Source organism: Ruditapes philippinarum, unplaced genomic scaffold (genome assembly GCF_026571515.1).
Source record: "Ruditapes philippinarum isolate M1 unplaced genomic scaffold, ASM2657151v2 ctg2_1_1_1_1, whole genome shotgun sequence".
NCBI classification, from domain to species: Eukaryota; Metazoa; Mollusca; class Bivalvia; order Venerida; family Veneridae; genus Ruditapes; species Ruditapes philippinarum.
The window spans coordinates 728,422-753,603 of record NW_026854799.1 but is presented as its reverse complement, the minus strand read 5'-3'; the positions used below and the strand labels follow the sequence as shown (position 1 = coordinate 753,603).

Below are 25,182 nucleotides of genomic sequence, written 5' to 3'. Positions count from 1 at the left end.
ACTGCATGACCCCAGTGTGACCCCCAATATTTCTATAAATAGAATTCTATAAATACATTTTTCTATAAATATTACCAATATGCCACATATGCAAGAATGGAATAATTATACTGATTTAGACAGAATTAGTAGAATAATTAAAAGAGATTGGTAATGCATGATGTAAAGTCTGGAAAATTTAAATGTAATCTATTTAGAATTGTAACATAAAGCTATATATAAATAGTAGAACATTCAGACAGTATAACATAACTGAGCATAAGATATTTATGCATTGCTTGAAAGACCTATTGCATGCCAGTAATGAACCTTGATAAAAATTTCTAGAAATTAGAATAATTAAATGATACCTATTTCCATATTATGGTATTCAGACCGCAGAAACCTCCGTCACCAAAAGAGAGACGTAGAATACGGAAAACTCCTTCTCCACCTAAAGAGAAAGTAACAAGGTACAGCCTCATGTGTGAAAACCCCCGCCCCTTTTTGTAAGATACAGGGTGTGTTAAATATAATGATCAATACATTTGTTTATTGTTATTATTTTTCCGTGACAATCTCAAGCAGTTGAGTCTAATGGCGATTTGTCTCTTGCAGTTGATTCAGAAATCATGTGGGTTTAGTAAGTAGGTCATTTGCAGAGAAATCTATAATTACTGATTAATTATCCATATTGCTGCTAAGATATGGCCAAAAATTTGTTTCAGTGGATGTAAAAAAACAAAACAAAACAAATAATTGCAAGTTGGTGAATGTCTCTACAAAGATATTTAAGCCATAATCTGAGTCTAAATCATTATTCAAAGTAAATTTGTTATCATTTAATAATTTGAAGACTGTTGATAAAGGAGAAAGAAAATCATTTTTTTTGATATTTTTTTATTAATTATGTGAACCCATTCCAGTGAAATTTCAAAAGATTGGTATTGTGAACTGTATTTAGTATATTTGTTTCTTAAAAAAAAGTTCTAAAATTGATTAACCATGTATGTAATAAACAAAAGTGTTTGAAAAAATGATCATTATACATTTTGGAACACCCTGTACAATGTCTTATTATATGTTAAAAATTAAAAAATCTAAACTTTGTTCCATGTTAAAGCAGTGATTGTTTAAAAGAATGACAAAAAGCTTTAAGTACAGTGTGCATGGAGAGTGGCATAGGTATAATATATTCATAAAACAAATTACAACTAAATTGTTTGACCTAATCTTAAAACTTAAAAATGAAAAATTAACATAATGAAAATGTATGATTATAAAAAATTTGTATGAGTAAAGTACTAATTGTAGCTCTGATAATAAATAACAAAATTCATTGAATGTTCAAATTGATTGTTTATGATATGAAATGATAATTATACATGCATTTATAAATATCATTATGTTGTGTGGAAAGTAGTTAGGAAAACAAGTTAGAAAAACTGAACAAATTAATTATAGCATGTATGACTTAAACAAAAAGTTTTTTGACTTAATTAAAATAACTCTTTAGGTTTTTCAAGGCTTTGCTCTTAGCTTTTTCTTGATCTATCTTTCTTCAACTTTCCAGCAAATCTGATACAGAGATTAAAAAGCCTGGGCCTCCTGTTAGGCCTAAGCCTATACGCCCAAAATGGAAGGCTTTGGAGACTAAGGCAACCAAATTTCAACCTGTTGCTTTTGAGCCTAAACTTAGCCCCACTGTGAGAACTGAGGTTCAAGTCCCTGTGACAAAACCTTTGTCAGAACAGCCCGATACTAAGAAAACTCACCTGGACTATCTTGTTTCCAAACCGAAACCCTGGAAACCAAGTGAGGACACTAAATTAGATTGGCAAACTAAGTTTGAGACACAAATTTCCAAAATAAAAACAGAGGTCTCAATGGAATCTCCTGTGTACAAGGTCACACCTAAAGATACACAAAAAATAACAAAGGAAATTCAGATAAAACCAGATAAACCAAAAACAAGTCCAAAACCTAAGTTAAAATTTGCAACAAGACCAACTCATAAAACTGTAACAGAATTCCAAGTTGGCCAAGAAAAGCCTGAAGAAGATGAATATATAATAACATATGAGGTCCCTGAAGATGAAGCTTTACAAAAAGAAATTCTTCAGAAGAGGGTTACAAGAAAATCTCAAGAAACATGGAGGAGGCAAACAAGTCGGTCAGAGTCTAAAATGGTCATTTTGTCCGCTACGTCTGATGACTCCGATGTTGGATACTTTACAAAACCAGTCCACATAACAAAATTACCCCCACCCACTCCCGAAAAGCTGATAATAGATGGGGATCTGTATCCAAAGAAACCAAGGAAATATAAACGAGTAAGAGTCCGTAAACATAAAAGTAGAACGGTGAAATACCAGCCGGTTCCCTATGTCTCCAAGCCGTCCATTTTTGTGGTACCGGACAGAACCGATGTATTAATGGCTGCTGAAGCCTGGGCCAGGTAATCCAGCCTTGTTACCCTGGAAATGGTCATGTGATTGTTTTATTTTTGTTGCTAGGCAGATGACCTTTGCAGTTTGAGGTGTTATAAATAAAATTGTTTAGTTTTTGGCTTTTTTTTGGTGTGAAAATACTTAATAATGGTTGCCATGGAAGGTAATGGTTGCTGAGGAAGTCTTGAATGTTGAGAAGGGTTTGAAAGGATTGATTATATGTGTGTTTGTGTGTGTGTCTTTAAATTCATTTTGACGGAATAAGCAACATGATATTTGGTCTTAGAGTTTTTTACATAATGTTTGTTCAGAGTTGTTGGTCAAGTTTTGTTTTGTATGTTGTACAAGAAAAGTAAATAAATGTAATATATATTTGTATATGAACAGGAATCATTTTATGATTTAAGATTATTTTAGATGAAAGTCATTGATATTACTGAATAGGTTTGTTCACAAAAAAACATAGGTTGATATTTCTTCTTTATATTGACATGTTATTTATTATAAGTGTTATAATAAGAAACAGTTCTGTTTTAATTAAACCTGCCTAGGGATTATTATGATCTATGGTTGATATTGGTTGTCATAGAGATGGCATTGGTGTGAAATTTGTATGTATTTTAAACTAGAAAAATTTAAAAACATTTTCGTGTGATAGGAATGGAAAATTTTAAGTGCTCTTCTTTGTGTTCCTTTGCTGTGTTATTAATTCAAAATTAATGTAAAAAAGCAGATCTTTTCTTGTGTTTTTATATTTTGCTTAAAAGTGTGGTTTTAAAAAGTCTAATTTTGAGCATTTTTTGGTGTTTCTAGAAAACTTGAAAAGGTGAAAGGTCATCTGTATATGTCAAAATACAACCTTTGCTTAGCAACAGCTTCTTGACAACACCACCTGCATATCTGGTCATCATCACATCAAAGTTTGAACACTCATCATAATACAGATATATATTAATTTAAGTTTAAACTATAGTACCTTTAAAAGCTCTTTAGAGCTTGTGTTGTCATATGTTGTATACCTGACTTTATAAAATATTACTTTGACTAAGAAACTGTTTAGTGGCCAAAGGTTATTTGGCTCAAAATATTTGTTTTATAAAGTATTTGTGTCCCCTTAGTGCAGTAACAGGTTTAGTCCTAAATTTTAAAGAGTTAGCCAGTTATTGCACTATGATGACTATTTGTTAGTAAAAAGTTCTCTGATGTGAATAGATGGACCAGTTTGCTGTTTGTGAATTAAGATAGAAAATGCACAGCTTAAGCCTTCGCTCGCTTACTTGCTTATATGTCATGGTAAAAATACTCCTTTAAAAATGTATATGTGTTAATGTCAGTAAAAAATGGGTTTTGGGGTAGGGAGAGGGAGTGGTTGATTTTAAACATACACATTTTTAAAGTAAAGTTTAGTTAGTCATTCTAATTGCTTGATTTTAGTTTTATTTTAGATAGCTAATCAACCTTTTACTTTCAGCTTTTATTTTCACTTTTCAGGCATCAAAAATAAGCAATTTTTTTAAAATGAGAAATGGAAAAAAAAACATTTAATATGTTATTATAAATTTATTATATTTCATTTTCTTTCATTTTATGCACTATGGATTATAAGGGAAAGACACATCCCAAGGAAAATTTAAATGGATTTATTTATTGAATAATTTTTACAGATATTTCATAAACATTACATTAATATTGTAGGCCAAGAAAGTATTTGCCTCCAGTTCCAAGGATAATAGTAAATGCAGAGGACAAAAGGTCAAGAAGTTCACCTTATGCTGCCTGTTTGACCTTGTCCTTTGACCTTTATCATATATATTATATTTCTTGAACACTTCCCATTTTAGAAAAAATTCCCTTCTATAAAAACTTGAAATATAAGAACGTTGTTGGTTTCAAGACCTCTATAACCCTTCAAATTCCCCAATTCAGAGTTTGTGTATAATGTAAATTATGTATGCAACATACATTTAATAAAAAATGAACAACAAAATTCATTTTTTTTTTAACATACAAAATCTTGTATTACAGAACAGGCAAAACAGTTAACAATAATTTATTTTTAATTATCTCCCTTTATTTGCAGAAATTGTTTTTGATTGTATCTATTTTATAAATACTTTTTGTAACTTATGATATTAGTAATTCTCCATTTGAGCATCAGGTTCTTCATATAAAAGCATACCAGTTTTTAGGTATAGGGACTTTAAAGAATTATTCCTTCACATTTTATTTTTCCTACTTTTACAGTTCATGATATTTGTTTTATTAGTTAAGCACATATTTATATACATATGAATCCTTATTTGACCTTTGACCTATTTTCTTGAATGACCTTTGACCTTTTTTCTTGAACCTTGCACCGTTGTCTTACCTTTGTTATGTGTTCTCTACAAATTTGACACTCATCTTGCAATAGCCTAAGTGTGAATAGTTTGCTTAAGATGTTTCCTTAAAAAATGTTTAAAGTTTATTTAGATAATTTCTACGTTTTGTAATAGATATTAAAAAGAAACAATAGTTACACATGAGCAGATGGTGAATGTGTTTTTAGCTCGACTATTCGCAGAATAATCGAGCTAATGCAGTCACCCATTTGTCGGCGTCGGCGTCGGTGTCGGCGTCGGCGTCGGCGTCCCTGTGGTTAAGTTTTTGTATGTAAGCTGGTATCTCCATAACTACTGAAGGGAATGGATTGAAACTTCACACACTTGTTCTCTGTGATTATCTAAGATGATTGGCACAAGTCCCATAACTCTGAATTGTTTTATTTCATAATTATGCCCCTTTTTCGACTTAGAAATTCTTGGTTAAGTTTTTGTATGTTAGCTGGTATCTCCATAACTACTGAAGGGAATGGATTGAAACTTCACACACTTGTTCTCTGTGATTATCTAAGATGATTGGCACAAGTCCCATAACTCTGGTTTGCTTTTTTTCATAATTATGCCCCTTTTTCGACTTAGAAATTCTTGGTTAAGTTTGTGTATGTAAGCTGTTATCTCCATAACTACTGAAGGGAATTGATTGAAACTTCACACACTTGTTCTCTGTGTTTATCTAAGACAATTGGCACAAGTACCATAACTCTGATTTGCTTTTTTACATAATTATGCCCCTTTTTCGACTTAGAAATTCTTGGTTAAGTTTTTGCGTGTAAGCTGGTATCTCCATAACTACTGAAGGGAATGGATTGAAACTTCACACACTTGTTTTCTGTGATTATCTAAGATAATTGGCACAAGTCCCATAACTCTGATTTGCTTTTTTACATAATTATGCCCCTTTTTTGACTTAGAAATTCTTGGTTAAGTTTTTGCATGTAAGCTGGTATCTCCATAACTACTGAAGGTAATGGATTGAAACCTCACACACTTGTTCTCTCTGATTATCTTAGATGATTGGCACAAGTCCCATAACTCGGATTTGCTTTTTAACATAATTATGCCCCTTTTTCGACTTAGATATTTTTGGTTAAGTTTTTGCGTGTAAGCTGGTATCTCCATAACTACTGAAGGGAATGGATTGAAACTTCACACACTTGGTCTCTGTGATTATCTAAGGTGATTGGTACAAGTCCCATAACTCTGAATTGTTTTATTTCATAATTATGCCCCTTTTTCGACTTAGAAAATCTTGGTTAAGTTTTTGTATGTAAGCTTGTATCTCCATAACTACTGAAGGGAATGTATTGAAACTTGAAGAGTTTGTACCTTTTCGGACAATTTTATGTATTCATATAGGTAAGCATTATTATACTCAATGAAACACCCTGTGACAAATTTTCGAATAGTCGAGCTTTACTGTCCTCCGACAGTTCTTGTTTTTTTACTTAAGATATTCATATATCTGAATTAATATTTTATATTATATTCATATATTTGTTTCTCGTTATTATATTGCCCATCAATTTCATATTTCATTATCATTTATTTTTATACCAAACAAATTTGTCTCGTTGTTCTGTGATAATTCCTGTCCTTACAAAGACTGCTATTTAAACAAAAAGCAGAAAATTTATACTATTGTATAATAATTACAGAGATGTAGACCACGAGAGTGCCGTACGTGAATATATCAGACGCGAGGGTGAGGCCCCGGCACCAGAAGACTTGTATCACAAATCGAAGCAGTTGCCACCAAGATTTAAGACAGAGATCAAGAGTATGATTAACCTGAAGGAAAATGAACCAATCCACTTTGAGTGTAAACTGGTTCCCATTGGCGATCCACACATGAATGTAGAATGGTTTAAGGATGGACAACCATTACAATATGGTATGAAATGGGGTTGTTTTTTGCAATAAATAAAATTGAACCAATTCCTATTACACCAATTCCTATTACACCAGTTCCTATTACAATATTGCGACCATCTGTATGTAGTCATTCAAAAAATGATATTTTAAACTATTCAATCAGAATGTTTGCATGTAATAACAGAATTTGATTGATATGATATTTATTTGTTAGTGGTATGACTTATAATGGGAAAAAATGGAAGTTTTGAGAATTTTAATACTTTTTTTTTCACTAATCAAGTGTTACACCTTACATTGTATTATTCAAATTTCTCCTAACAGGTCACAGATACAAGCCAAGTCATGAATTTGGATTTGTCTCCCTTGATATATTGTACATGTATCCCGAAGATTCTGGGGTATATACATGTAGAGCCACTAACGTGTACGGTACCACTGAGACCTCTAGCGAAGTTAGATGCAGAGGTAAAATTTTGGTTTCATGTATATCATGCCGGTATTTCAGCTGTTGCTTAAAAATATGTCAAGTAGGTCAATCCACAAATTTAAGATTCAACGAATATTTAATTTCTTCTACTGTAAGATTATTTCGCATAACGTTATTTACATTTTACCTTTTGGAAAATAGTTAATAAATTTAAGTACTCACGAAAATGTTCTTTGTGACAAAACCACGAAATTAAATGTCCACAAGTGAATTCATAATATGATATTATCAGGTCGTAGATCAATCATTATGGACACACAGTTACCTGGGGAAGGTGCCATACGTCTACAAGAAATGGAGGAGGTCTGGAGAGGGTATGTTTCATTTGATAAATTGTTTTGATGAATTTAAATAAAATCTTTTAAAAATCTATTTTGTAAATTCTATTCATTTAACTTTTGTTATAAGATATACCAAATTTTAGCCACACCCACAAAATGAAATTCAAATTTTAGCCTCACCCACAAAATGAAATTCAAATTTTAGCCTCACCCACAAAATGAAATTCAAATTTTAGCCTCACCCACAAAATGAAATTCGAATTTTAGCCACATCCACAAAATGAAATTTATATTTTAGCCACACCCACTTGGAAGAACAAGATATTGAAGTACCAAAGACAAAGAGCCCACCCAGTATTGACCTCAAGCCTGAGCCTGTAGAGGTGCAAGAGGGCTTCCCCGCCAAGTTCTTGGTCAAGGTCAGTGGGTTCCCACGACCCCGGGTCAACTGGTATGTCAATGGAAGCCTCATTGTTGGTGTAAGTTGACAATTTTAGATGTTTTTTAACTTGTAAAATATTTTTAAGAACATAACTAGAACAAAATATATTCCAGCTTGAATATTTTCTTAGTTATGAATTTAATGTAATTATATTATTTTTGATCAAGGGCAGATATTTTAGAGGTGTATCCTATAGATTTCCTTTGGAATATGACATCATCAGAATTTATTGAAATTATCATTTTTTCAAAAAGGGCATTTTGTATTTTGAGAATTCTGTGTATTAGAAATGATGTTTTCTCATTTTTAGTCAGTGTAAAAGATTCTCTGTAGAAATGAATGGTTTCAAAGTGTTATATGTGATCAAGAAATTTAAACTTTAGCAGGAATTATAAAATAAAATCCCTGCTTCTCATTAATCAGAAGTATAAATTGAAATCCTTGCTTGTCATTAATCGGAAGTATAGAATAAAATGCATCCCTTGTCATTCTTTTACAGGGAACCAGATACAAGGTTACCTATGATGGTATGATGCATTATCTTGAGATTCCTCGTGCACGTGACACAGATATAGGTCAAGTACGTGTTGTTGCACGTAATATTGAAGGAGAGGCAGAGTCATCTACCTCACTAAACGTTCTACCTCATGATGACTGGAGGTCCAAACTTAGACAAGCTCCAAAAGGTACGTGAAAAAACAAAGTTTAAAATGTAATTAACTTACATTTATGCCAAGAACGATCTAATTTTTTATGGCTAATTTAAATATTCATTTCATTTATTCTATTATTTCATCTGAAAGACATGATTGTTCAAAGCAAATTGAAAATCTCAAGGTTAATAAGTCATATGAATTTATAGCTTTCAATTGATAAATTTAAGTGTAAGATTTGATTTTTTATCTAACAATATGTTTATATGAACTTCATACTGAAAGAAATGGAATTTAAAAAAAAAAAATTGAACCAAACATTTCATATGAACAATGATTTTGTAATCTCAGAAGGGAGGCTATGGTAATAGGTTATACAGAAGTTACATTTTATAGTAGGAACAAACCTTATTAATTTTGTATTTGGAAAATCGAGGGTTTGTATAAAACAAAAAAAAATTATTCTACATTTATTTTTCTGTCACAGGTGATCTTCAAATTGAACTTGACAGAAGACAAAAAATAGAATTGCGTAGACCACAAGTGTCTGAATACAAGCAATTTGAAAAAGGTGGGTCAAATGATGTCATTAATAATAAATGTTTGAATAACAGTAACTGTTGTTATCTGGAAATCGGCAATTGTGGGTTTTCCGATCTAATCCCGGGTACAAACAAACTTTTAGATTTATAGCTTTACAGTACACTACCATTCACAACAATAAGTCAACCTGTTGTGCTTATTTTCGAAGCTGTAACTGTAAAAATTTGTTTGTACCCCTTGAATAGCTGGGAAAACCCAAAATATTCTTAATTCCAGAGTATGTCTATTGAATACTTAGGGTTTTTTGATGGAATTGAACTTAATCAAATGATGACAATATTTATTGTGTGAGAGAGATACTGATAATAGAAGAGTGAAATTTAGGCTTTCTTTTAAATACAAGAAATGTAATCTCTTGCCTGTTATTATATATACATACATTAGTTAAATTAAAGGTATTTATATCTTCTATAATCAGTTGGTGACAAGGAGATCACCATTACCCAGACTGACAAAGAAACCATTATAACAGAACAGCAATACATCACTACACACCGAGAACTTCGACCAGTCAAACAACCGGAAGAGCGAGAAATGCCGGCACGTGTTGTACGTCCGGACAGACCGGAAATTCAGCTTGAGATCCAGCAAGCCAGAATGGTTCCAATCATACCAGAGGCTGCGGAACCAAAGAAAGGGGAACCGATGGTATCGGAGCACCAAGTTTTACTTGAACGCAGGGAACCACCCGTGTTCACTAAACCTTTGAGGCCAGCCCGTATAACAGAAGGAAAACCAGTACAGTAAGTAAAGTGTTTGATGAGAATTTGATATTCACAGCCTGATTTAAATAGTTTGACAATATGGCATATATTGTATATTTTTTTGTTAATCTAATCTTTCATATCATTTGAACTAAATATTCATTTGAACTAAATATTTTAATTTATACATGGGCTTTGAATGGAATTTTTTTAAGTGCCAAATAGCTTCCTATGATTTGAGAGTTTGAAAGACAGTAAAGTTTTAGAAAAAGAGTGAAACAGCTCTAGTATACTTATTTTGGGAATGAAAAAGATGTAAACTCTAAATAAGAAGTCTTTGTAACTATATCTATTTTCATTTGTTTTGTTTATTATTATCCAGAGCTATTGAGTGAGTTTTAGAGACTTTTAATTTCTTTATCTTTTTTGTATAATGTTCCTTCTATTTACTGCCTTTCTCTTCTTGTAGGTTAGTAATAATACTTTTGTAGCTCCTTTTTGCTCACTAACTTTTGTCATTTATTTATAGACATATTTTAAGATTACCTTTTTCCGAAGTTCATCCTTAGATTCCACTTTTACCTTTACTCATAATTATATACAGTAGTTTGATTTTTCTCTTTGCTTTTTATGTCTCTTTTTATATCTTAAAACCTTACATTTCGACTTTTTAATGTAAGATCAAAGGTCCTAACCTAGTTTTAAATATAAATATTTAGCTGTAGAATAATATATTTGGATTTTTGTCTCTTTAAAAAGTCCCATTTTTCGACTAGCTTATATTTTTTTATTGTTATATTTGTAATTTTCATTGAAAAAAAAAGGAGATATATGTATTTGTTGATTCTTTTTGTTCAATAGTAGATTGTATTCACATGTAATCAGTAACTTACAGCCATAAAAATATTAATGGAAGTAATTTTTTTAATGTTTGTGAAGTGCGATAATTGAAGGTTCAAAAGACTGAATAGATTCAATATGTTTAGCTGTTTAAGAGTGTCACAGTTAAGAACTGTTCACAAATAAGGGACATAGTGTGTAAGCGTCTGGATAGCTCAGTCGGTTGAGCCGCGCTACGGTATTCCAAGTGTCCCAGGTTGGAGTCCAGGTCAGACTGCACATTTTCTAACCTTGTGACAAAAATACAGTTTAATACATTCTTGTCATTTACATGTATGTTTTCATTGTTAACTTCTCATTTAAGAGGGGCTGCAGCAACTTGTTTATCTATCTGCTTAAAAAATATTTGTTATGTTCTTTGTCACAGAATGGCTGCAGCAACTAACCCATCTGCCTGTGTAACAAGTACTTGTTGTTTTATGTCATAGAACTTATTTTTCCTCACTTTTGTCACTGTAGGATGGAAGTCCACTTCAAGGGCTATCCGCCACCTCTGATCACATGGTACAGGGATAACTTTGAGATCAGGCCATCACATGACTTCCAGATTGTAACCACGGAAACAACTAGCAAGTTATTCATACCAGAAGTGTTCCCCGAAGATACTGGACTGTTTACAGTGAAAGCTTACAACATGTATGGCATGGTACAATGCAAGGTATATAGAGAACTTCTGTCTTAAACATATAGATTTAGGTGACTGATTTCAAGCTGCAGTTGACAAATATAACATTCAATAAAATTGGCATAAATAGCTCACATCAGTCATGCAAATGCCACTAATTTTTGTCACTTTGATCATGAAATTTTTAAAGTAACAATGGAGATATCTAAAGAAGACTTAATTCAGTACATGTCATCAACTGGGTGAACATTAATTGTTCTGCATGCTTTTTCAGGCTAAATTGACTGTTGTTGAAGAAGAAGAACCTACTAAAGACATACCACCAGAATTCCGTAACTTGATCCGAGACACCCAGGCAGTGGAGGGAGAGCCGGCAACATTTGACTGTAATGTTACTGGAAATCCTAAACCAAAAGTTCATTGGGAAAAGGTAAATGCTTACTTTATTTTCAAATTATTCTGGAAAAAAAAAGTTTTTATGGTATAAGATTTACCTTAATTGTAATCTAAGAATTGTAATAGGTGACAGCTTTTTTGGCATTTGTTTATTGTAAATCAAGTATTGACTTTCAACCAAAATTTCATTAAAGAAGTGGTCAATGCATTAGTCATTAAAAATATGAACAATGCTTTGTTTAATTTGATATACCATATTTATATTAGCTTTATAGAAGATTGGGAAATGAATTGTCTGCTTAACTAATTTACATATAGAGAGCGGACTGGCTAATTGAAAATTGAGGTATCCTTTCCTTATTGTTTATGTATTTTATTGACAGCAAACTTCATTTTCCACTTTAATTCTTTTGATTTGACAATTATATGAAATGATTTATCTAAAAATAATTTATTTAACCCTTATTAAAACTGATGGTCGCTTTAAAACTAAAATGTTACAAGCAGATATATAATAATATGGTACTTAATTATTTAAAGGATGGCAAACCAATGGATGACAGCCCCAGGATGAAGTTTATACATGAAGATGACAACTTTACAATGTTGATATATGAAGTAAGACCTGAAGATGCTGGAGATTATGCTTGTGTTGCCATTAACAACGTCGGCAAGGCAACATGTACAGCTAAACTTTGTGTGGAAGGTAAGAGGAAATGTATAACCAACTTTATATTGGAATGCCTGATTTGTTTTCAAGTGTCGTGTTGACTATATAGGTAAAATATTTTTTAAGTAGAATAAGATTGTAAAAGGTGGGGTTTTTCTTTACTGAATCTAATGTAGCATGTGACTCTATATTATTGACATACTTGACTTTTCCTATATGTCTGCATTGAATTTCATTGATGAATTTAATAATTGATATTTTGTGTGAAGCAGAACAAATTCAACTGAACATGACATTTTTTTATTGAGTGAGGTCAAAGATTTTTAACTTCAACGTATGCATGACTGCACATGACAAAATGCTGTGAGTATGTCGGTAATAAGAGTTGCATTGTTAATTCAGAGTTAGAGTTTACTTTTTAGCTTACCTAATGTTACAAAGCAACCTTCTTCTGTGTTGAATAATCATGACCCTTTCTGGTATGGTAATGATTAAATTCATGTTTTATTTTACATGAGTGTTATTAATTTCTGTGTTCTGTTTAAATATGTATAGAAGGCCATATTGGAAATAAGTTGTATGTTTATTATGTACTCTTAATATGTCATCTTCTCAAAATAAAGTTATTATTATTATTATCATTATTATTATTACTATTATTATTATTATTAATTTAAAAATCAATAAATGACTTATTGTTTAACTTAGTGCCCATACAATCACCTGAGCCTATGGAGCCCCAGCAGATTGAGCCCAAAGTGAGCGCACCCCAGTGTGTACAGGAGCCACAGAGTCTTGTCGCTGATGAAGGAGAACCAGTTACATTTACCTGTAGAATTCAGGGATCTCCAGGTAACTTCTTTATCACACATTCATTGTTCATAAACAATATGTAACTTTGTATGTATTAGCCGTTGTTTTAGTAAATGTGTGTAATATAACAAAATACCTTGTTAAAAGTTCATTTTAAGTCCATCCTCTGTTTATATATAAGTGTTGTAACAAATGCCTTTAGAATGCTTCTGATATAAATGGTCATTTCCTTGCATACATCTATATTAGAACAGAATAGAACACAAATCAATTATCAATTCTAATTCAGATACAGTTCATTAACATGACAAGATTTACACACTATTTTACCAATCACACATTCTTTTACATGAAATTGATGTTTCAAGAAGCAAAATTTGGAAGTGTTTGTTACCATGGTTTTTATTGTGTTTAAACAGCTCCAGTAGTGACCTGGTACAGAAACAACAAGATTGTGAAGCCATCCAAGTATTTCCACATGGAATCAACACCAGATGGCGTTCATAGTCTCAGTATACTTGAGGCCTTCCCAGAAGACACTGGCACATATAAATGTGTGGCCAGAAATAAGGCAGGGGAAACCACTGTTACATGCCACCTCAAAGTTCATGGTATGTTTTCGTACCCTGCTTTTAAATGAAATTTAAAAGGGAACTGAAATGTTGTTCATTTTAAAATTGATTAGGATTTTGTGTGATGTTTTAAAGTTAATTAACAAGTAACTTGGAATTTGTTTGGTATGAATATTCTGGAAAAACTTAATAGACCTAGTGGAACTTATGACAGCCCAAAGCCTTGCAACTAATGATGATAATGCAAAAAGTGATAAATATTTTGTGGTTTGTAATTTTGCAGGATTAGAAAGTGAACCAGAGCAGGTGTCACCTAAAACCCAAGAACAGCCACCTCAGATTATCAAGCCTATCACCAACACCCTGGTGGTAGAAGGCAGTCCAGCCAAGTTTGTGGCTGAATATAGTGGAGAGCCACAACCTCAGGTCACATGGCTCAGAAATGCACTACAGATTTTACAAGAAACAAGAGATATCAAGGTAAGGATTAAGATGTGTCTCAAACAAGACAGGGCAGGTTGAAGGTAGCTTTTGTCTTTTTTTAGAATTAGTCATTCAGAATTGCTTTTGTTTAGCTTATTATGAAAGACTTTTCTGTATGAACTTTGAACATTTTCAAACTTAATTTTTTATCCCCTGCTGCATAGCGGGGAAGGAACTATAGGAACTGCACAACAACCATATTACTTCCCCCAAGGTCAAGGTCACCCGTGAAGGTCAAATGTAAAAAAAGTTCAATAACTTTGCATTGTTTTTAGGTCTTAACCGCTTCACATTTGTTATGCATTCCAATGTTCTACTGTGGCAGGGGATATAGCTGTTCTATTGACTGCCTTGATTATATTCATATTCCAAAAGCGCATTTTATTTTGTCATTATTATTTACTTTGTCATATTTATATGAACTTTCACCCTGTGAATTTTATGAAGCATTTGCATTGTCATTTTCAGATTGAGACAACAAGAACCACAACAACTTTAACAATAAGACAGGCATTCCCTGAAAATTCTGGTTTGATCACATGTAGACTCAAGAACCCAGTTGGCATGACAGAATGTTCTGCTGAACTTTATGTCCAAGGTAAGTGATCTTGTAGGTCATATGACTGGTTTTATTTCAGTCCCATCACAAATGTGTCATATTTAGGTCAGAATAATGTTACATGCCAGATGTCAAGATATCTCAGAGAGAAAAAAATGACACATCAAAACCAAGAGTTGGTTCATGTTGTCTGCATGTTAGTTAGGATGATGTCACAGTATTTTGGTACAAACATAGGAGACAAGGTAAGTCCTTAAGGTTAAATAAGAAATAAAAGCAACAAAAAATGAAATTAAGCATGAAATTCTAATTAACTAACAAAAAAAGTTGTAGAAAAAATACACCATCCTTTTACTAAAAAGTTATTTAAAGAATTCTGCATACAGTATTTTACCTTGTGTTGATGCTTGCTGTGTGAGTTCTATATTTTCAGGTTGACAGTCCCAGTAGCATGCTATCAGAGAAACACCCCACCCACTAAACTCTTAATTACAAATATGTAATTTTTGATAGATTTTTTTTCAAATGTTCATATGCTTTATGATTTATGAAGGTAGTTGATTCCATGTAAGTTCAGTTTCTTACTGATTTAGAAAATGAGCTTCCATGTTTAACATATTTTAGATATGATAAGAAAATTGAATTTATTATTTCAGTGATATTTAGAACATCTTCTTAAATAGGGTAGTTTAAAATTTGCTCTTGTGAAATTTTAAGAACCTGCAATAAAAGGTTGTCACAGCCATTGTAGGTTCTTAGAATAAAATTGTTTTAAGGATGTTTGTTTAGTTTAGTTTTAGCAGATGCTTGCAAGGTTTGTTACCATACAGAAGTCTTCCTTGCAACCTTTAAACATTTCATTTCATTGACAGATGATTATTGTTTAAGTTTATGATTTGATGACAATAGTCAAAATAAACTTAGACATGTTTATGGAAAATTAACAATTCTTAAGTCAGGTTTATATACTAATAATTAGTTAATATATATAATTTACCTTATTTTGTTAAGAATGAAATAACACCTCTCCTTACAGTAATAACTAACTTTTTTGTGTGTTTTTGTTTTTGCTTGGCATTTGTGCTCTTCTTTTGAGAAGAGGGAGTATATGTTTTAAATTACATTTTTGTTTTGTAATGAAAATATAAATGCATGTTGACTTGAGTGTTTGATAAAAGGAAAGTTTAGGTGAAAGACTGGACACACAGACCAGAGCATGGTTTCTCCACATAGAATGTGTTTGGAATTGAATGCTTTTCCGTGAGGTTCAAAATGCATGTTTCTGACTATCATTGGACAATCAAACAATCTATGTGTTGAAAAAGGTAAAGTTAAATGATTTATTGTAGAAAAATTTAAACATTGTATGATTTCACCTTAGCCACAAGGCAAAATGTTGATATAATACATAGCTAGAATTACACCATGTTTGATGATAGTAAGTACAGTGGCATCTGTGGTTGAGTGGTTAAGGTCGTTGACTTCAAACCACTAGACTCTCACGAGATTCTTCATGTGAGAAAGCTAGCCAGCTAGCTTATGGAACTTCAGTGGTTCTACTCGGGTACCTGTTTCTGCCTTACATAATGTACAGAGAGGCACCCCGAGGTCTTTCTCTACCAGTAAAGCTGGAAAGTTGCCTTATAACCTTTACTGTGTTAGTGTGACGTAAAACTCAACCAGGATAGTAAGTGTGTAGCTCTGATATCAGCTTACATTGTCTGCTATGAAGGATTTGTTATGTAAACAGTAAAAAGTTATTTGCTGAACAAATTACAAATTCTTACCCATGTATGATTACAATGTGTTAGAATACTTATAAAAGAGTGTGAAGGGCATAATTATAAAAGTAGTTTGTGTGTTCTAAATCTCAATTAAAAAGAAAAGTTACTGAAACAAACCCTAGATATTTTGTGCCATACTTTGGTTTTTTAACCCCGCAGAAAAATTGATTCAATTTGTGTATAAGATTTGCATTAATATATGACACTTTTTTAAAGGTATTGGATTTATAGTGATGTTATTATAAGGTTTACATAAAATATCATGATTTCACTTTGACTAAATATATATTTTTTTCAAAGGATATCATGTTAACATTATTGTAATTACTAGGAGTATAAATATATAAGTAGGATTTTGTCATTGTTATTTATTTTCAAAACTGTGTTATAATAATGGGTTATAAAATGGTTCATTTTGTTTTGAATATAGATGTTCAACAAGCTAAACTTCTTGAAGAGAGGTACAAGACAACAATTGAACGAAGTCCACCAGAGTTTGTCAAACCTTTACCTTCTGTAAGAGAAATACAGCCTGGAGAAACAACCAGGTATATATACATAGTCTAACATCAATGGATTAAGGTCATTATTTGTTATATTCAACCCAATGTTATGTAAATTCATATATGTTACAAGAAGGTTTTATAAATAGGGTCCCAATTTTGTGATAAAATCGGGAACATGTTCATGTGTTTTCCTTATATGTTTGTAATAAAGTCTTTAAAATCATCTCCTTTGAAGCCATAAAGGTTAGAGCTTAGACATTTGTTATGAAACAACATTTAGAGGGCTTCTACCTGGCTTGTTCCAATAATAGCCATGAGGGACAAAATTGCCCTTGCCCAAGGCAGTCGTGTGTTTTCCTTATATGTATAAAGGAAAATGCTTATTAATATTTTCAGATTGGAAGCTACTGTAGCTTCCCAGCCACCACCTAAACGTTACACATGGACATTCAAGGGCAAGGAGGTCAGGCCATCAGACAGAATTAGGATTGTTCGTGAAGCTAACACAATAATCCTGATAATATCTCCAACAGAGCCTCAAGATGTGGGCGAATACATACTTAAGGTTGAGAATGACCTTGGAGAGGTCACTTGCAGAACAACCTTGACACTACCTGGTAAATTGTTTTAAAAATAGAATTTGAAGTTTACACCAATAATAAAAACACTGATAAACAAAGCTTTTCTTTAATACCCTTCATTTCTTAAATTAGCATAACCATCTTATTGAATGCAAGATAGGGATATAACTTACTTTTCAACTCTGACATGATTTATTACTGCTATCGTGGTTGAGGGGTTAGAGTCGATGACTTCTAATCCAGTTACCTCTCTGGCGTTGGTTCGATCCCCAGGAGACGCTTTGGTAGTTTAGCACGGAGGAAGGTAGTCTAGTACTGGTGTAACTCCAGGAACGATGGTTAGGAAACTACCCGTCTATATGACTGAAATACTGTTGGGAAAAGGTGTAAAATGAAACAAACAAAGAAAAGAAACAAATATGATTTATTGATTAAGCAGCTGATATATGAACATTATTAGTCTTTCCATATTATTACCTCTATCATTTGTCATAAAGAAAAAATCATCAAGTGAGTGATTTGTGGAATTGTAGTGAATTGCAATATTTGAAGAAAAATTTGGATGACAAAAACTTCTTATATCAAACTTATAGCTGTTCAATTTTTTTGATGTTTAAAAAAAACATTCAACTGAAGTATTTTTTTTTTGTCAGGTAAAGAGAAAGTAATTGAGCTACCAGCAGTTGGACCAGATCAGATGACCTTGACCCATACTACTACCATGGTAACTAGGGAAGAGATCGTTACTACAAGGACTATCAAACCAGAACTTCTACAACCCCTGGAACCTGAAATATATGTCAGAGAGAGGGGAATTGCTAGGTAATTGTTGTAGTTGAATTTTGTAAACTACAAGACAATTTTTTCTCCCCCTCCCCCCCTTTTGTGGCTGAGGGATTGCCATTACAGATTGAGGCATAAGAATTGCATTGCCACCATTTAACCCTGCGTGGTTGTAAGAGGCGACTAAATGGATTCAAATTTTTTGGAGTCTATGCATCTCTTAGCTCCAGCAGGTGAGGTGGTTTTAGACACTGGTGTTGCCTTAAGTTTGTAACACCTGAGGTTAGCCAAAATCATCTTCCCTTTTTTGTTCATCTTTGAACCTACACACAAAAAGTTAAGGTTATTAAATGACCTATATGATTTATTTTAGATTGATGAATTGTAAAGTACTTGACAACAACAGAAACCTGAAATGTTTAATATGAATTTGTTGTAAAGAATTTGTGAGCTCATGTTTATATGTTTATATCTTAAAAGTTTTTAAAATGTCTTTTCTATGAATGTCATTTTTATTTTTTACAGACTTGAATGCAAAATTGATGCTTATACACCACCTATGGTCACATGGTTTATTAACGGCATGGAGATTAAACCTTCACCGCATTATGAAATGCTATACGAGGACGGGAAATCTGTGTTACTAATTATAGAAGTTGGCCCCGAGGATACAGGGGAATACACAGTGAAGGCGAGCTCAAATGAGATTGGTGAAGTAGTCAGCAGCACCACACTCTATGTTCAAGGTAACCTTTTTAACTCATTATATACTAAAATCAGATGAAGTAATTTCTTATTGGTAGTTTTGAATTTCAGTGGTCTCTCTCTGCAATTATTGCATCTTTGAGTGGAATGGTCATTCTTCATGGCTGATTCAGAAAACATCTTGAATTAGTAGTCCATCACATGTGGAGAAGTTAGTAAATACTAGTTAGTTATCCAGAAAAAATTAATTAGATTGACTTACAGCCCACAATTATGACCAAAATATGTTAAAAATGGCATTAAAGAAGATAACAAAAATTAGCATAAAACTAGATAAACAATCTTATAGAATATCAATGCAGTAATTTAAGTGTGCCATAAATCAATATAAAAACTTCAAGCGTTGATGTAGAGTTGATTTGGGAAATATTAACTTAAATGAAAATAATTTCTCATTTTTCTCAACAGAACCAGCAACACAAGAGGTAACTTTCCCAGGGGCATCTGATACTGCTTCTGTCCAAGAGGGACCATCTCAGCAAATGATACCACCTAACTTTGTCACGCCTGTACAATCAGTACAAGCTATTGATGGCCAAGAACTTCACCTTCCTTGCAAGGTGACTGGTAAGCCAATGCCACTAATTTCTTGGTATCACAATGGTAAAAACATTGATCACGATGAAGAGTATGTTGTTACTTACAATCCTGAAAAAGGAGACGTTAGTTTACTGATTGTTGAAGTTTTCCCAGAGGATGAAGGTGAATATGTGTGTGTTGCACATAATCCAGCGGGAGATGCTGTTACCAGGGCAACTCTGGTTGTCATTGAACCTGAAGAAGCTGTTCCTGAGCAGCCAGTTTCCGAGGAGACAGAGGTCAAAGACGTTGTACAGAAAGACGAATGTGTTCCTGAAGCTATGGAGATTGATGAGGAAGAAGTTAAACCAGATGTTATTGAGAGACCAAAGCTTGTGCCAATGGTTGAGGAGAGACCTAGATCACCTTCACCAGAAATAGAGGAGGTTAAAACACAAGCTCCAGCTCCAATTGAAGAACTTCCAACAGAAGTCCAGGAGGAAACTGTTCAGCCTTTGAAGAAGGTGAAAGTGGAATTTAAGATAGGCCAAGAGCCTTCTGAAGTTACAGAAGAAGAAGTCAAACCTGATACCATTGAAAGACCAAAATTGACTCCTCTGGAAGAGACCAAACCAAGGGCTGAATCTCCTGAATTCTTTGACACTGCAGAAATCGTAAAAACTGTTGATGAACCGGAGGTACAAGAACAGCAGCCTGAAGTTTCTGAAGAAATTCTTGAACAAGAAGTGAAACCAAAGGTAATAGAAAGACCTAAGCCAAAATCTATTGTGGAAGAAGCTCAAAGACCAGAATCTCCAGTCTATGAAGAGATTGGTGAAGCTCCCATTTATGAAGAAATTCCTGAAAGACCACCACCAGTAGCTGAAGAAGAAGTACTGGAACCATCAGTAAAACCAGCAAAGGTGGATAGACCCAAACCAAAAGCCATTGTCAAAGAGGAGGCTCCTGAAGAACCTGAATTTGTTGAAGAAATCACTCCAGTTAAAGAAGAACCAGTTGAAGCACAAGAGGATGTACAGGAAGAAACTCTGGTTCCAGATCAAGTGACAAAGAAAGTTGAGATTCCCGAACTTGCTCCAAAAGATGAAAAACTTGATAAAAAATCAAGTACTAATGGAGAAGAAGCTCCACGTCCAAAAGAAGAAATCCATGTTGAAGACATTTATGCAACAGTAGATGAAGGAGAAACAGTGGAAGAAATTCCACCAGAATTTGTTGAACTTCTTCAACCACAAATAACAAAAGATGGGGATAGAGTGCTTCTGATGTGCAAGGTGATAGGAATGCCAACACCAACAATTACTTGGTACCGTGAGGGTCAAGAAATTACTCCCAGCTCTGACTTCCAGCCTGGGTTTGAGACAAACACTGGAACTTGTGTTCTTGAGATTCCTGAAGTTTTCCCAGAGGATGCTGGAGAGTATGCTTGTAGGGCAGTAAATCCATTTGGCGAATCTGTCACTACTGCTAATCTCTTAGTAGAAGGTAAACATTTAAACATTCTCAGTTTTGTTCAATTAATTTAAGAGCAAAGAAGACAGTAGGTTTTATTTATGTTAATGTCTTGAACACTAAGAATAAATATAAATAAGCAATTATTAATAACTTTGCTTTCACTTAAATATGTTTTTTAACATATACATATTTAGAAATGAAATATTATACAAAAAAGAGTTTTAATTTCATGTCAGTGCATTTTTAATTTGACATGTAAAAACATATGACTTAAAACAGTGCTTTTTGTCTTACATTCCAGTCAAGTAAAAAGTAAAAAAATATAAGTAAAGTACAAAAAAATGATAAAAACTTGTGAAATAGCACTTGTGAATTTCTTGCAGTATCAGCAGATGAACCATCTGAGATTTCTACCACATCAACAGAGGCCACAACAATCATTGCTGACATTGGAGATGTTCCAGTTGAAGAAGTACCAATGGAAGAAGAACCAATGGATGAAACTCCAGTTGAGGAAACTCCTCAGCCCTCGGAAAAGAAACAACCACCTGAATTTATCCGTCCACTAGTGTCAGATCTAGAGCTGCCAGAAGGAGGTGTTGCCAAGTAAGTATCTATCATTATTTATGCTTCAGCCATATAAAAACATGAACCAACCATCTGTACAAGGTCAACCTTTTTTGGTAAGGTGGTGGTATCTTAAGTTATAAGTTTACCCATGGCTTCATAAATTACACACATCACCTTAAAAACGTTACCATGGAAGAAGTTGGTGTTGTGATGAAAGTAAATACTTCTTTTGATACTTATTATAGATTATTTGAAAGGATTATTCATAGTTAAAAGGTATTGCTCATCTTACAAAATTATATTTAGCATATTAAAGGGACTCCACTGAGGGTTTTTTTGTTTTTGTTTTTTTTGACATGACAAGACTGGAAATAATTTCTGGAGATTAATTATCCTTTTGATGTAGTTCTAGACCAATAGCTTTTGTGCTAATGTTCAGATCATTCACTGACTTCGTTTTTCCAGAATAATTCTTCTAACTGCTAAAAATGACAAAAAAAAATGAAAAGCTTTGCAACTAAAATCGTGCTTTTATAATAGCATAAATACATTTTTCAATTTATTTCTTAGTGTTATTCTTAATTACTTTCTGCATATTCTTCTGATTTAAGTGTGTCAATTGATATTTATAAGAAATTTGATTTTTATGTTATTAAACTTTTGGACCTTATTTAAGTTCCTTTAAAGAATACATAATGTGTTGTAACATATGTTGTTTAATGTGAACCTTTCCTATATTTCCTACTTACCCAATTTCCCTAATGAATTAAAATGATGATGGTTGTAAGAAATAGTAGAACCTAGAAACCATAATATAAATAATATAATGATTATTTATTACGTCTTTTTTATTCGAAATGTTTTCCAGAAAACATTTCAAGATAATTTCAATTCAGTCAATCCTTATATCAAAATGTCTTATTTTAGCTCATCTGATTCAAAGAAAAAGTTAGGCTATTATGATTGCTGTTTCCTTGTTGTTGTCATGCAAAAACTTTAATATAGCCCATTTCTCAAATATTTTAAGTACTTGGAATACTTGCTTAACTTGACAAGGTACCTTTGTTGACTTGGGGCATAATTCTGAAAGCTAAATTTTTAGAGTTATGCCCCTTTTTATCTACGAATTTTTGTTAAAAGTTGTTAATTTAACAGATGGGCATTAACACCACATGAATTGCACTAAGTATATAAAATTATCTTGATAACTACAGTCAAACCTGTGTTTAAGACCACCTCTGAACAAAGACCACCCTTTGACAAAAAAGTCATCCTTTGACATACCTTCATTGATAAAAATACAATAGAGTCAACTTGAATAAAGACCACTTGTCTATAAAGGCCATACATGGTCTCTACTTCTTCTTTTGTTTTTTAATAGGTTTGTGATAGAGGTTACAGGGCAGCCTTTACCAACAGTAACATGGTATTACAATGACATGCCTATAGAATCATCACCAAGGATACAGATTATAATTGATCGTAATGTGTCCACCCTGATTATCTTTAATACTGTGCCAGAAGATTCTGGAGACTATGTCGTGGAAGCCAGGAATGATTCCGGAATAGTGACTTGCAAGTCAACACTTCATATCACTCGTGAGTGCTACCTTCATATTTATACATTTACGTCAGTGTATTTTTTTGCATGGCATTTATAACATGCTGCTTTAATACTCCTCAAATTTAAGATGCAAAAACTTTTATAAATAAAAGTTATTTTTAATACCTAGGGGTAATATAATGTAAATGTCAGATAATTGGTTAAAGAAAGTTTTGCTTTCATAGTTTTAGCTCAATCTACTTCAAGCTGGATCTCTGTTTCCATATTTCACACAAAGAATTAGTTTTACTTTTGCACTGCTTTTGAAGTATTAAAGTGTATAAAGCTATAGAGTTTCTGTTCATGGTTTAAATAAAATCATTGTTTAAATTTTGTAAAAGAATAAATCCAAAATACAATGTACCTGTATTAAAGGAAATTTGTTTTTATATTTCCAAAAAAGAAAATGGCACGTCTACAAATCATAGTTAAATAGCAACATAGTATTTTGTTTGGAAAATTTACTCTCTTTTTCTACAATGCTCATGTTAGTTAAATTACAGAGATATTCTATGTTTAAAATCTATGAGACTATGGAAACAACATAGTTATACCATTTATAAACACTATAGAAATATATCATTAGATATATACATGTATAGCTTTACACCTTTTAATGAAAACTCTTTGGCTATACCTTATTTCTGTACTGTTTTATATATCTTTTCAGCTCATAAAACTAAGGATATTGAGCTTGTTCCTGAGCCTACAGAGACAACCTATATCTACACAGATGAGGAGGAAACCATTGTCAAGAGGCCAGTCTTTGAATCTGACTATGCCTTCACTAGTGAAGATGAAATCCCTGAAGACCAGCTTCGTGCTCCAGAATTTACACAGTTACTCCAACCAGTGACTGTTAGAGACGGTCAGAGAGTTGAATTGATTGTTCACTTCCTTGGCCGTCCATCCCCAAGACTACGCTGGTTCCATAATGGTCAGGAGGTAGTTAAAAGTACTGACTTTGACATTGTCATTGACTACGATAAAGGAACTAGTATGTTAATCATTATTGAAGTGTTTCCAGAAGATGAAGGAGAATACACCTGTGTTGCTTCCAACAAACTTGGTGAGACTATAACCACCTGTAGACTGACTATTGTAGGTCCTGAAGAGGAAATTCCATCAGCAGAGTCTCACAAGGAAACCATTGAGATTCAACACACTCTCCCAGAAGCACAGGAGGTTCCTGAAACTACACGTGTTACGAAGACGATTCAGGTGAAAGGCCAGCCTGATGACACTATGATTATACCGGAAGAGACTACTCACACTGAGGCTATAAGAATTGACCAACAACCAAAAACCGTTGTTCTGCCTACACAAAGAACTGAGGAAACCATAGAGATTGGCCAACAACCAAAGAGACCTCAGCCTGCTTTTGAGATAAGGGTGGGTGTACCAAAGACTACACCCTCTACAACTGCTGAAAAGTTGACTGAGACTACAACTTACACAACTATAACAAGCCAGATTCAGGTGATTTTTATTTTTTTTGTTATTGGGTTGTACATAATGTCATGTGGTGATTTTCAAGCTTTACCGGTGGGGAAGACCTTGGGTGCCCTTCTGAGCATTATTTCAGACAAGAACGGACACCAGAGTAAAAACACTGATGAATATGATAGATATTTACATTAAATACATCTTAGACCTTTTAAGCCTCTAAGATTCTTTAGACATGTGACAGAAATTCGAAACAGAATTATTGACATTTTGCTG

General features: G+C 33.0%; 1 protein-coding gene across 1 annotated transcript in view; it reads left to right on the top strand.

The window, feature by feature from the left end:
- LOC132741091 (titin-like) overlaps positions 1–25,182 on the top strand; it is a 284,076-nt gene that overhangs the window by 92,986 nt on the left and 165,908 nt on the right. Inside the window, exons 74-89 of the mRNA XM_060729177.1 lie at positions 375–452; positions 1,553–2,437; positions 6,466–6,701; positions 7,007–7,150; positions 7,405–7,486; positions 7,752–7,932; positions 8,395–8,581; positions 9,036–9,119; positions 9,570–9,894; positions 11,215–11,413; positions 11,655–11,810; positions 12,317–12,482; positions 13,155–13,298; positions 13,679–13,870; positions 14,115–14,311; positions 14,783–14,912. Coding sequence (XP_060585160.1) covers positions 375–452; positions 1,553–2,437; positions 6,466–6,701; positions 7,007–7,150; positions 7,405–7,486; positions 7,752–7,932; positions 8,395–8,581; positions 9,036–9,119; positions 9,570–9,894; positions 11,215–11,413; positions 11,655–11,810; positions 12,317–12,482; positions 13,155–13,298; positions 13,679–13,870; positions 14,115–14,311; positions 14,783–14,912 — 3,386 coding nt within the window. The remainder of the gene's footprint in view (positions 1–374; positions 453–1,552; positions 2,438–6,465; positions 6,702–7,006; positions 7,151–7,404; positions 7,487–7,751; positions 7,933–8,394; positions 8,582–9,035; positions 9,120–9,569; positions 9,895–11,214; positions 11,414–11,654; positions 11,811–12,316; positions 12,483–13,154; positions 13,299–13,678; positions 13,871–14,114; positions 14,312–14,782; positions 14,913–25,182) is intronic.